This window comes from Pundamilia nyererei, unplaced genomic scaffold, assembly GCF_000239375.1.
Source record: "Pundamilia nyererei isolate P.nyererei 1_Seehausen unplaced genomic scaffold, PunNye1.0 scaffold00065, whole genome shotgun sequence".
Classification (NCBI taxonomy): domain Eukaryota; kingdom Metazoa; phylum Chordata; class Actinopteri; order Cichliformes; family Cichlidae; genus Pundamilia; species Pundamilia nyererei.
Window position 1 is genome coordinate 2,480,506 of NW_005187466.1, and position 14,196 is coordinate 2,494,701.

The window sequence follows — 14,196 nt, forward strand, 5'->3', positions numbered from 1 at the left end:
TAGGCTTTCGAGCCTATACAGCTTGGAGTAAGACAACATGCATGAAGAGGATGATGTGGACAAAATACTCATTTGCCTAATAATTCTGCACTCCCTGTATTGCAAATTTTTAGGATACTATTTTAAAGTGCTTGTAAAACCTTTGGAAAGTTACAAAGGCTAAAGTCCATGCCCAACATTACTTCTGGCAGTTCAGTTCTGTCAAGTTCAAGATCCTGATAAATCACCTGATCTCAGTGCTAACCCACATCACCCAGTGGCTCAGCTAAGATCCTTGTACAAATCTAACTAGTAAATCTCACATAAGGCATACTTTAAGCTGCCTTATCCTACCTTCAGTATAGATCTGCAAGCTGCTTGGAACCCAGCTCCATATTTCATGTCATGTTTCCATATTTGATTGTGGCTGACTGTCTTGTTGCTGCTCCCCCACCTCTGCCTTTCCAAGTATGTGAATGGAAAGGTGAAGCCTTCTGCCAAATATGAATTACTGCAGATGGAACAGAAATTGTTTTTGCCTATAGTGGTCTTAGATGAAATGTGGTTATTTTCAACATCAGAAAACACTGCAGTTAAGCTGCAAAAAAGTTTGTTTGTAGTCCAAACTTTTCTGGTATCTATGTAACTTTGGTGGCATAATAACCACTAAGAGTCTACTTTAAAATGCAGTTAAACAAAGAATGAAGAGCTGCTCCAGCTAAATCCAGATGCACCCATCTGCACCTGGATAGCCTGCCATTATTTCCTTGATAGAGCTGGTTTTCATCACTTTTAACTGTGAAATGTCTGAGCTACAGCACACCAAATTTTCTGTTACCGGCTGAGCAAAGCATCCAGTGAAATTAATATGTAGGAAATATACAATATCCAAACATGATATATATTTGGAGATACATTAGAGTGTGGCTAAGGGTAAATTTGACTAATATTACCGCCTGTTTATTCTCTTCCACTCTGTGTACTTCTATAAACTGTATTTTAAAACAGCAGAATTCCTAATAAACCCATTCTCCCTGACACGCTTTTCTGTTTTTCTAATCAGACAAGGGAACAACTGTAAAATAGTGACAGAAGCTCATAAAGACTAATGTAAACCAGGCTATTTTTCAATCTGCAGCTATTAAGTGTTAAAATCCTGAACTTGTACTAATTATGCTGTGTGACAAATTTATGTCTGTGCTGCAATGTTAGCTATATTTTTCAGCTACTGTGAGGGCGTAGCCTTCTGGCCTAGGCTTGTGTACCATCTTAATTTTCTGTAGCTGCATTAAAAAAACCCTCTCATATTAAATACACCAGGATGTTCCTTTTTATAAAGAAAAAAGTCACATTTAGATTAAAAATAGATGACATATATAAACATAAAAGTATAACTTGGGATTTCCAAGTCATCACAGCCATCAAAAATCTCAGTGGCTATACTGTGGTTGGAGCTATAGTTTAACCTTACGCCATTATGTAACCAGCTGTGCCTCATTTTTGTCATTCCAACAGACCAGTCAAAGCAAACTGGGCTTTGTATGAGTCCAGTCTGACCTTAAAGAAACAGGAACTATAATGGTGCATAACAGGCCAGGGGTGATAAGATATGTACAGTAACAATGTACAGTAAGAGAATAATAATGTGCGTTTTGAAAACAAATTTAACCCAGCAGAGTAATATAATATGGATACATTGAGGAAAAAGACCTAAGTGGCAAACTTCAGTGCTCAAGATGGCTGAAAAAAACAACAACAAAAAACCCAGCACTATTTCCAACCATTTGTTCCAGCTCTGGTGTTATGAAGCGATTTATTCCACCGGAGGGTAACAGTGGGAAGGGTGCAGAAGGAAATCTTGAATGATGAAGTGTGACCAGATTAATGGTGTACTGATTTCAGTGAGGTGTAATTCACATGTCAAACTCAATGGGGCCTGAGAGTAATGTTAACATAAACACTGATGTTCTTAAAAGACCCACATGCACATGGCCGGTGTAGTTATAACAACATGCCGTGCGTCTTGATCTCAGCATGTGTTACAGTAACCTTCACAGTTGGCATTGTGGTTTTAAGTTGGCAGCAGTCCGATAGATTTGATTACAAAAGAGTAAAATAACATGTTGCTGTGCAAGTTAAATAGAATAGAATAGACTGGGCTTAATTAAAAAAGGCTTAAGTTTTAAAGCTTCAGCCAGGAGATTACAGGCCGGTGCAATAAATGAAGCAAATAAAGATATATGATACATGAAAGGCTGTAGTAGCTCAAGAAGAGAAGAGGCAACTAATGAAAACAGAATAGTGAATTCATAAATAATACAAATATTTATCCAAGGGTTTAATGTTCTCTCCCTGTTGTTAAAACTATCACAAAATCAGAATTCATCTCTAATGTGTCATTTTTTTTTTCTCTTTACAGGGATCTGAAACCTGAAAACATCCTTCTGGATGACCGTGGTATGTCCTAGCTCTTTTTTCACTGTTGCTTTCTTGTTTAATTTACTTCACGTGTGTTCCAAAGACATTTTTTTGTTTTGTCGTTATTTTTTTTCTGTAACTTGTGGCTCATAATGTCCAAAACAAACACGTACTTTGTAACTTGTCGTGTTCATAATGTTCAAGCCCAGCAGCAGAATGTCTCCCCATCTTTTGGGGCTGAAAAGTCATCTCAAGTTTCTCACATCACGCTCTTTCCTCTGACTCACACTTAGATCATTTATTCTCTAAATTGGGCATATCTTGAAATTGAGGAATGTGCTCATTTTTAGCACCGCTCTTTCCCCCTCGTTCTCCTTCTCCCCGCTTCTGTTCAAAGTCAGTGTAACGTGGCCATTTCCACGGCACTGTGGATGTCTTGTGTGCATGTTGTCGTGTGCCTTGTAAGTTATAACTTGAAAATTATTGTTAAGAAAGCATGCATTTAAATCTGAAACATAAATTGAACACTCTCTCATTTTGCGATTAATCTGTGGGTATCGTTTAGGACATATTCGAATTTCAGACTTGGGCCTTGCTGTGCAAATCCCTGAAGGGGAGACGATACGAGGGAGAGTAGGCACCGTTGGATACATGGGTAAGAACTGGTTCCTTTTCATTGCATTGTGCCCAGTGATGTCGATCTTCCTCCTCCTTTTTGTTCTCAAGTCTTTGCTCAGGGCACTGATTTAGCAAAATCACAGCACTGTTCTGCTAACTTCTCTTCACATGTATTGGGTTTCCTTATTTGAACTTCAGCATCTATCTCAGTTCTCCTTATGCCTCCGATACACTGGAAGAGTTTGACAAGACTTGTAAAAGACCAAAGTCTGGCACATTCTCACATCTAAAAACAATGTGCAAGTATGTTGAGGTGATTGTTGTAATTGTGAAGTCATGCTACATAAATTAAATTGAACTGAATGTGCCATATGGTACAGTCGAGACAGAACAACCTATGATAATATTATTCTGTTTTATTGTATTGGACATACTGGCAGCTCTTGAGTTTTATGGCCACCTGAGACCTAATGATGAGCATACCACGTCCTCTCATTTTGTGACACTGTCAGTAAAACGGGCCGTGTGTATGGTGGTTTTTTGGCAACGCTGAAATTTCTGGAAAAATGCGATTCGACGTTAAGCCAACATTTCAAGTTCCGATTTTACAGCTGTCTGTCAGTTTTCCTCACCCTTCATGACTCCTTCCCGTTTCAGCACCCGAGGTGATCCAGAATGAGAGCTACACCTTCAGTCCGGACTGGTGGGGGCTGGGCTGTCTGATCTTTGAGATGATCCAGGGCCAGTCACCTTTCCGCAAGCGCAAGGAACGTGTCAAGCGTGAGGAGGTGGACAGACGAGTGCGGGAGGACCAGGAGGAATATTCTGATAAGTTCTCTGAGGAGGCGAAAGACATCTGCAGACAGGTGAGGCTGAAGAAATGACAGCGAGAGTTTTGAGAATAGGTGAAAGGTGGAAGGACGGGAACCAACAAATGCAAATGAAGATACAAAGTGATGTGGTGGCAGCAATGACTTAATATTCAGGTCTTTTTATATAGCGTGTCATTATTGTCATATGTAGCTACTTTTATGTTCTGAGTAGCATTATTTCTTTCTTTGTTCATTTATTAGCTTTTATTTGGTTTAAAGCAAAACTCGTTTGCTGAATTTTACAGTAAAGTTATGTTACTACAAATTCTTAATTTCTAAATTACTATAAGATCTTTAAAGAGGTGTTTTTATTTTATATATTGAGTTAACTTGGACCAAATTCTACACATTAGTTTTTAACTATATTCATTCATTCAGTTCAGGTAGGAAGGAGAAAATTAGTGGGTGAGAAACAAGCCAAGATTACCGTACTGCACATTTTTTCTGTCAGTGTGTGCCTAGTTCTCTGTTTGTGAAAAAGCTACACTGTTTACACTGAGGTAGACGACTACACTGCTCAACAACTTAAGGGAACATTTTATTTGAAGTAAGTTAAACTTCATCTTTCTGTCAAATTAGGAAATATTGAAAAGTTCTGAATCTGGCACCTGCTTTGGTGGCAACAGGTGCACTGGAGAGGCAGCAACCACAAAACCCCCAAAAAAGGGAAAGGGATTGCAGAGACTATTGCTAAAGCAAAACCCTGTGACTGGTTTTGCTTTTTGCCAATGTCCTTGTCACTGCTGTTAGTATGAGACCTGTAACTGTGCCTGTAGCCCATTCATGTTCCACAGTTAGTCCAGCTGTTCCAGAATGGCACCTATGTATCTGCTGTCATAAGAAGCTTTGCAGTGTCTCCCATCAGTATCCAGAGCATTGACCTGGAGAAACTGGGGTTGAGTTGGTGGAGGGTTTATCAGTTTTACCTTCATTTTAGCTGACATAGCTGCTGATCCTGGAAACAATATTCACGGTTCGGTTCGATACTTGGGTGTCACGGTTTGATATTTTTTCAATACAAAAAAATGTTCATGCCTTTTTAATTTGTCATTTATTAAAATTATAAATATATATTTTAACTCAAAAGTACAGTTTTTAAATGTAATGTTGCTGAAACAACAACAAAAAAAAAAAGTAAATAAACCTATCTGATCGAGAAATCACTCATCTTTGGAAAGGACAGTTTATTACAGAGAAATGGCTCTTTTCAAAATAAAAGCTATACTTTACGCTTCTTCTGGGCTATATTCTCAGCAGCATATTAAACATATCAGGTCCCCATAAGGAGAATCAAGTGCTAACGGCTGTGTAAATGACTCGGGTAAAGTTTGTAGCATGCGTGCTTGTTGTTTTTGTCTGCTTCCACTTGTCTTTGCATTAGGATGATGTCGGCGTAAATATCCATCACCGTTAATCTCGTTAAAATGACTTTAACGTCATAACGCGGAAAATCTCTGTTAACGAGTTACCGCGGATCGCCCCGTGCGTGGGGCTGGACAGCGTCAACACGTTAACAAGCTAACTGCGCACTAGTTCCCACCAACTGAGCATTGCGTGGCACATCCGGCATACTGTTTTACTTGTGTCCATGACGCACTTACCATCAGGGTCATGCTCACATGAAAACCAAGATAGTTCCAAACGCCAGATCTGAATGAGGGTGGGGGAGGTTCAATTTCGGGTAGCGTTGAGGCATTTGCCATGTTGCAACGAGCTTAGCTTCTGTCTTGCTAGCTTGCGCTGCGCTCAGTGGATCTGCACTCGACACTGCAGCCTAGGCGGAGTAGTCGAACGCAGATCCACTGAGCTCTCAACACAGACAGCATCGTCAGAAGAAATTGCCATGCCAAGGTATTCTTAGTCTATCTATCGATCCCAATTCACAGGAATCACAATTAATGCTGTAGTATTGGTCAGAATTCCGCTTGCAAACAGTGATCACCTATTTTATCTTGTGCCTCCAGGTCAAGGTCATGCATGTTGTTTTACGGGCAGCCATGGATGCTTTTGGTTGGATGTTGTTTTTTTTTCCTTTTGTGTCATTGTGGCGGGATTGTGACAGTCAGCTTTTGGACGGTATGTTTAAGCATAGTTCTATATGATGTTCCTGCATTCCCTGCCTTTCTTTTCTGCTCTGTGCGCCTCAACACGGCTCCTGTCAAAAATAGACTTTCAGAGGAGTTGCATCTGGTGGAATCACACCACTGGCTTGGGCGAGCACTTTCAGTTTTACTGGCTGGAATTCACTGTAAAGACAAAACAGCGAGCTGAAAAAAGCTGAAAAGCTTTGTTTACCTAATTCACATGATACATGGTCATTTCACCCTGTGTCTCAGTTTGTTTAAGGAGATGAGCTGCTTCTTTCAGCTCACTTAGCTTATCTCCCCCCCCCTCCTCTGTCTGACACAATCTCCATGATGGAGCCACTGAGCTGCTCTGCTTATAAGCAGCATTGGTACATTTTTTTGTGTGACGCCGTGGAACATTGTGACCCACGGTTCAGCAGATTTAAAGACTCCCCAGGGAGAGGAGGAGTTGGGGGAGCAGGGAGACGAAAGGGTTCAGCAAGAAATGGGAGAAAGAAAATAAGGAAGAGGAGAGAATGCAGCAAAGGAGAGGGGTGGGGGACCATATCTGCTGTGCCAAAGAGATGGCTATTACCACATCCCAAAATAGACAAGTGATGTGATTTTTCAAGAGGAGAAAGCGAGAGTGAAAATCTGCTTTGAATCCTGGTGTAAATTGGACGAGAGTTGCACAGGAACAAGAGAAACGAAGGACAACCAGAGAGAGAGAGCGTAAAAGATGTGGTGAAAAGTGAGACGCCGCCGGTTTGGTGGTTGTGAAAGCGATCGGCATCAGGGTGACAACGGGGCCAGTGAGAGTGTCTGCTAGTATCAAACCACTCAACAGCCCTCAATCCGCACCGTCAGCCTGCTGCACTGTAGGTGGTGTGCTGGTAATATTACCCAGAAGTCCTTACAGTGACGCTCTCTAATTCTAGCCATAATAGAGCTGCATTAACCTTTGAGCATATGGATTTGCGTAGTCTTTATTAGATTATGTGGGGTCGGAAACAAACAGTCAAGAGGATTACATGCAACTCAGCTATGTGTGTTTTGTATACACTGAACTGGAGGGATTAGTCGTAAAAGCCTGCATCACAGGAAACCTCCACCCTCTTCTTTGTGTGTGATTTATTAAATGGGTTTTTTAATTTGATGTCCTTTCTAGTGAGAAATGTATAAGGCAATAAAATTATCTACCTCGGTCAATTGAGCCAAATGCAGATCATTCTTGAAGGTTGCAGTGTTTATAAGTGTCTTCCTTCTTCCTCTTCTTTTGCTGTGTCTTAGCTCCTGGCCAAGGACCCCAAGGAGAGACTGGGCTGTCAGGGTGGCGGGGCCATAGAGGTCAAGCAGCACCCCATCTTCAGAAATATCAACTTTAAACGACTGGAGGCCAACATGTTGGACCCTCCCTTCATCCCAGATGTAAGAGCCTCACATCTCCAAACTCACAGTACACACAGGAACATTTCAGAGCTTGGAAAAACTCTGCAGGAAATGCCACTGTCACAGTAAACAAACGCACATAAGCAGCTTGTTATCATGGTGAGAAGTGGGTGTGTAATTTCACTGTCGTTATGTTAGCTGCCCTTCTTTAATGGCAATGATGTTCCCAGATAAATTTAGTTTAACCAGAAACTCTGTAGCACTGTAATTTTGTGTTGGGTTTATGTTTTCTTTAACTGGGATTTAGAGATAAAAAAAAGAAAAAGAAAAGAAAAAAAAGTGAAAGTCATTGGATTTTCAGTGCCGTAAATGGAATGAGGGAGGGAGAGTACTGACCTAAGGGGTTAAATCAATAGTTGAAAATAGATAGTGTTATCTGTGGTTCTATTTTGGGTTATACACAAGAGTAGGCCACGTTGAGGAAAAACAGAGCACTGTGGAAATCCTAAGCATGTGAAGAGTTCATGTTAATCAAGAATCCATCTGATTTCACTTATGTCTGGTTTAGCGTTTCCCTTATCATTCAGACATCACTGAGTCATTCCAATGCTCTCCTTCTTTTTTTCTCTGTTAGCCTCGAGCTGTGTACTGTAAAGATGTCCTGGACATTGAGCAGTTCTCCACTGTCAAAGGCGTGAACCTTGACCCCACAGATGACGACTTTTATTCCAAGTTTGTCACAGGCAGTGTCTCCATCCCTTGGCAGAACGAGGTACTGCGAGCTCAGGCCGTTGAGATGATGTCATTGTTTACACCCACAGCACATAGAAACACCTGCATAAATGATGTGCACTCTGCTTTAAGATGAATTTGGAAGACAGAGTAATAATAAGTGTACATTGCATGTGAAGTTGGCGCATGTGTGTAAGTGCAGGTGTTCAGTTATGTCCTAAATGTCCAACGTGAATGGAGAGGGAATGACAGTCACTCCTACGAAGGAGTATTAAGGCCACGATAAGAAAAAAATATTAACGACCAATTTGAGGATAAAGCTGAAATTTCAAGATTAAAGTTGTAATTTTATTTTGAGAAAAAAGTTGAAATGTGGAGATTACAGTCTTTGCTTCAAGGCAAACTGCCGCAGCTTCTGTACCCTCTGAGTTAGTGAAATCATACTCAAGAATTGGTTTTTGTAAATGGCAAATTTGTATAGCGCTTTACACATCCAGTCATCCACCCATTCACACACTGGTGGAGGCAAGCTACAGTTGTAGCCACAGCTGCCCTGGGGCAGGCTGACAAAAGCAAGGCTGCCATATCGCGCCATCGGCCCTTCTGGCCAACATCAGTAGGCGGTAGGTGAAATGTCTTGCCCAAGGACACAACGACCGAGACTGTCCGAGCCGGGGCTCGAACCGGCAACCTTCTGATTACAAGACGAACTCCCAACTCTTGAGCCACCTTCGCCCTTTCTTGTAACCAAGAAAGAAATGATTTCTCTTTTAGCACATAAAGTGTGGTGATAAATATGAGGACGATGAAAAGATGGTGCAAAAAGCTGCATCTGGTCCGACGGACAAACACAACCTGAAAGAGCGGACAAAAGGAAAGGGCTGGCAATGGACAGATGCAAGGTTATCGATGGTTACACCTTCGTGCAATAAAGTGGATGTATTTTATATCACGAGACGACCAATCAATTTGTTTAACTGGGTGCTCTAAACATTGCGTTTTGTAGAGGGTATAGCAAACATGGCGGTTTGTCTTGCAACAACAACGATAATCTCCACATTTCCCCTTTTTTCAAAATACATTTTTGGCTTTAACCTTGAAATGTAGACTTTATTTTCAAAATGTTCAACATATAAATTTTTATGTGTGTGTTTATTAGCAGGGAGCATCTCAAAAGACTCCTTGCAGCAGATTTGACTACTAACTAATTTCCACTTGTTTGAGGTTTAATTACTCACACTCTCTTTGTGTGTGTAGATGATCGAGATGGAGTGCTTCAAAGAAATCAACGTTTACGAGACAGACGGGACACTGTGCCCAGACCTGGACATGAACCGGCCTAACCCTCCACCAAAGAGAGGCTTCTTCTACCGCCTGTTCAGAAGAGAGGCAAGTGCTAGTGCTCCGGCAACTGTGCGAGGGGGTGGGGGCTAAGGTACTTCCTTTCTTCCTACTTTCCTTGCTTCTTTTTTTTCCCAAGGCCTTATCCAAACTCAGCATGTTGAAATATTATCTCTAAGCTGTGAAACTTTGTTTGAATAAGGCCCGTCTTCTCTTTGTAACCCTTCCTCACTAAACGCTTTGCATATTCTTAAGGGGTGATTTGTGCTTAGGGGATGTGCTAATAGTGATGTAAATTCAGTGATGATAAATGATTCTAACAGCATGTTTGTTTGCAGGATTGTTCAGCTTACAGGGTATTTTCACTATGTCCCTCCTGTTTGTTATTACTGGACCTTATATTGTGCTTTAAACTTCCCTTGAATTCTTGTAATTTCACACAGATTCCTACCTTTTTTGTCACAACTTCTGTTTGATCCCAGAGATTTGAATAAGAAGATACGTGAGCCCTTACTGCCCTTTAGGGTCCCATGGTTTAGGTGGGGCAATATTGTGTGTATATACTGTATCAAGTCATGAAAAAGTATTTGCGCCCTTCCTGATGTCTTCTGGGTTTGTTTGTTTTTTTGTATATTCATCACACTTGGGTGTTTCAGGTTATCAAACAAATTTTAACAAGAGTAAATACAAAAATTCTGGTTCTAAATCATGGGGAAAAAAAGTCATCCAAATATGCCTGGCCCTATGTGGAAAAGTAGCTGCACTGAACATGAGAGATAATAAGGAGAATGAGAGTTACAGATTTTTTTCCCCCTTCCTGACCTGTTTTAGACTTTCAGGTTACTTCCAGGCCAACTTATCTTATTAGTGGAAGCTGTCAGGATCGTAGACGACTGAGATGAAGACTGCAGACACTGTTCTCTGGTCCCTCTTGGATTCAGAAAATGAACATCAGTCAAAGATCAGCCATCTCTTTGCAGTAAAAGATGCCTGCTCACATCTTTAGAGAGAGCTTGTGCTTTAACAGCACACATTTACATAGCAGTCCCACTTGCTATTCTGGTTATTATGGATACGTTGAATTGCATGTCTTGCAGTATGTCATCTTCTAACTCGCTTGCAGTTGAGTATTTTACTAATTCCAGCTTTGGCCCTACCAAAAAACCACATCTAATGTGGTTAAGTGAGGGTTACAGGCAAGGGTGACATCATCTTGCACATGTGAGCTGGTGCAGCGATGCAGGTTTCCAATGTTAGTGATATATCCTCACTTTTACTCCTTCCCAGATCTGTTTTGAGGGCAGTTACAGCGATGACGAGACTGAAGGGCCCTCGCGACTTTAAACCACTCCCTTCACCTGCACCCTTCCGCCGCAGAACTTCTCCACAAACTCCAACCGAGCGCAAATCTTAGGAACTCAGTGAATGTTGACCTGTATTTATGAGCTGTATTAAAAGTGTATTATAATTAAAGAAAAAAGTATGAGTTTAAAGATTTTGTACATTTGTACTTGAATTTATGTCTAGATGTATATTTTCACTAAAGGTTGTATTGTACAAAAAGCCATAAAAGTACCACTTGAATGCATACATTTACATTTTTATTTCCTTTTTTATTTTCTTTTGGAATGAGTATGGATAAAGTGTGTTGGGGAGCTTTTTTTGTTTTGTTTTTAAGAAGCACAGTACCAGTAGTCTTTTTATTTTCTCAATGTAGCATAAGGCCTTTTTGTTTTCTTGTGAGCTGTAATTTTGTCTTTGATTTGGCCAGCGTGACATGTTTTTAGTACATCAGCTCTGCCTGGTTTCAAACTAACCCTAGCCTCCAAATGCCTCAAGGCTCAGGTAGTTCTAAATGAAGTGTGTAGATTCTAATGAAACGGGGTTAAAAATGAATCTAGACTACCGTTGCTAACTTTTCCTGTCTGTTTCAAGGACTTACTGCCCCTGTGTATTTAAATTGGTTGAGGTAATCTGATCCCTCTCTTCAGCCCAGTTATGCAGGTGGCCGTGTAGTGAACTGTCTTCTAGGTGCCTGTACCGACCCAGTTCTAGCAGAGGTGGCGAGTTTACTCCTAATTGTGGTTTATTTAGCACGTGTAAGAGTTAAATAGTAAATATGATATGGTGGAGGCCATTTGCAGTAACATGAAGCCTGATCCCCATCATTACTGGACCTCTCTAGAAATCTTTTTTTCATGAGCTGCAAAAGCTCAGAACATTAATTTTTAGATGCACAGCTATTGAGTAAAAGTCTGTTACATTATTCACTTAGGTTGAATATTTTTGGGGTGATTTATCTCTATTCCTCGTCTTTTTTTCTTTGCTGTGTTCTCTGGCTTTTATTTCCTTTTCTGACTGTGTCCAGTTGTTTTGAATTGTTTAGCATGCATATGGTTTTAAGCAGACCAGAAAGCCTCTGGGTGTTTGGACACATTTGACTGAGTTGGAACAGGAAGACAGATGATAAAGGAGGCGATGTTGAAAATGTAACATAGACCTGGCCTGCAGCTGACAACTGCTTCTTTAAAAAAGAAACAACAACAAAAACTCTTGCGCCTGATCCGCTGGTTCAGATGTCAGCCGTCTTTGGCCTTTGTGCTTGGCTGATCGCTAGTTGGCCTCCATTTATCCTCCCTAGCTATAACTGTTTGAGATACATGTAGAATTTGTTACTGATGATGGGCACCTTTGACTACTATATTCAGAGCTTGGATGTTGCTCTCTCAGGAATGACCTGAGAAAGTTGCTCGTGTGCGCAGATGCCGAGAAATTAACAATCAGTTGAGTTCTGAATTGCAGAAACAAGATTGTTTTACATTTTCCTACAGCCCTGTTTCCTTCCAAGTTAATCAGCCAAGAGCAAATACATTTTCTTTACTTTCCCCATTTATATATATAAAAAAACAAACAAACATGTTCACCATTTGCTTTTTTCTGAGGCATTTCAGACCCATTTTATGAATTTAGCTTTGGAGGCAGTTGCTGTTTACTTCCACCTTCTGTTTTTAATGCTGTGAATACCCCACCTGCACATGTTAGTTTTATGTGTATAACCTAAATGATTAATCAAATTTTTTTCTACACAAAAGCAAAGTCTGCATTTTGTCAATACAGCGCTTCAGAATCATGTAGGAGCTTGATTCAATTCCTAACACTTTTGAAACTGTATACATTTAAAGTGGCACACATATAGGTCCCCTATGTAATTACCTAATTTGGAGAAGTGGCTTATTCTAAGAGTTTGTCCCCTGTTGCACATTCCATTATCAGGAATCAGATGGGTGCATCTAGCTGTCGCCGGCTTCTTGTCATTGAGTTTCTTAGTGTCTTTATTTCGTTTGTTGTTGCTCTCAGGCACATTTGAAGCTGATTTTGCTTGCCTCTGTAGATTTTAGCCTTTTAGCTCTTTAGCCTCAAAAACCTTGTAAATTATGTATTTCTAACATGTAACTGATTCACTCATTCTCACAAGGAAACTAAACTGTTCACCACCCATGACTCTATCATTGTTTTGACCATCTTTACTCTTACACCTTCCATATAGCAGTGAAGAAATTCTGTTTTTCGTTCCATTGCACTAATGGTGTGTTTTGACAATGACTATGGGAAAAGTGTCTTTAAACTTTTGTTGTTTTTATTTTGTTTTTTTTGCCAGTGATACCAAAAGCGACATAAACTAAATTAGAATTTCTTTGTTATCTGAAGAATTTAGTAGAGAAAGACTGACAGCCTTTATTAAATGTGCCAATAACCAAGTACATTTTTGACATCCTGCCTTTTTTCAGCCTCTTTATCCTTCCGTCCATTCTTAGAGAAATCCCTTTGCGTAAAGGAACTTTAAACAGCTCAACAGTTTTGAATGTCCGCACTAAGTGCATTGTAATGCCTGTTTAGAAAAATGCATATGTTTTATTACTCAAGCATGTATCAGTTTGTAATACTTCAGGTTCCTTGTATATGTAAATTATGACCTTCTAGTGCCAACATATCTCACTGGTATCTGAGGACATCTTTATGAATCGCAAGGCGACCAGCTGAGTCTTTGAATTCATAAAGCGCATTCCTTCTCTTCTGCCTTTCCTCCAAGACTCTGATGGTGAGTCAAGCCACTTCCCGAACACTGGGATGGCGCTCACCAGCGACGTTTCGAAGCGCAAGTTATTTAGTTTACTCAAGTCTAGCTTTGGGATGACCACCGACACAGGCTGGGAGGTTTTGCGGGGTTTCACGTTCTTTTGTCCAGATTTGTCAGTTAAGTAATATTTTCGAGAAAGGGAGAAATGATGGATGGATTATGGGTTTTCAAACTCGGCCTGGGACTTCTTGATTTTTCTTCTTTATTTTGTATCTGTACAGTCATGTCGTTCAACCACTGCAGTCATTGTTAATTCTTGTACAAGTTGTATCACTGGTTGTTGTACCATATCTGACATTTGTAATTATGAAATAATACACTGCCATTTGTATAAAAATACTTGTGTCTTGACTTATTTGATCTGTGTTTTTTGTTTTATTACTGTGAATAAAAGGCCATCGATTGGAAGAGTATAAAATGTAATGATCTAGTGCTGGGGGGGAAAAAAGTATCCCCCCCCCCTTACTCTTTTCTTATTTTTTGCATATTTGTCACCCTTAGATGTTTCAGCATTCATCAAATTTTAATGTAAGACAAAGATAACCCAGGTAATTACAAAATCAATTTTTAAATGATTTCATTTTAAAGGCATGATGAAGCTAGGGATGGGAATTCATAAGAATTTAGCAATTCCATTATCGAT

The 14,196-nt window shown here is 40.2% G+C and overlaps 1 protein-coding gene across 2 annotated transcripts in view; it reads left to right on the forward strand.

The window, feature by feature from the left end:
* grk4 (G protein-coupled receptor kinase 4) overlaps nucleotides 1-13,890 on the forward strand; it is a 52,067-nt gene extending 38,177 nt beyond the window's left edge. Inside the window, exons 10-16 of one of the 2 annotated variants that reach the window (XM_005735835.1) lie at nucleotides 2,399-2,436; nucleotides 2,963-3,052; nucleotides 3,673-3,881; nucleotides 7,244-7,381; nucleotides 7,977-8,114; nucleotides 9,332-9,463; nucleotides 10,703-13,890. In XM_005735835.1, the coding sequence (XP_005735892.1) occupies nucleotides 2,399-2,436; nucleotides 2,963-3,052; nucleotides 3,673-3,881; nucleotides 7,244-7,381; nucleotides 7,977-8,114; nucleotides 9,332-9,463; nucleotides 10,703-10,759 (802 nt within the window). In that variant the 3' untranslated portion in view covers nucleotides 10,760-13,890. Of the gene's footprint in view, nucleotides 1-2,398; nucleotides 2,437-2,962; nucleotides 3,053-3,672; nucleotides 3,882-7,243; nucleotides 7,382-7,976; nucleotides 8,115-9,331; nucleotides 9,510-10,702 lie in introns of both variants that reach the window. The other variant, XM_005735836.1, reaches the window with a different exon arrangement.
* The last annotated feature ends 306 nt before the right edge of the window (nucleotides 13,891-14,196 follow it).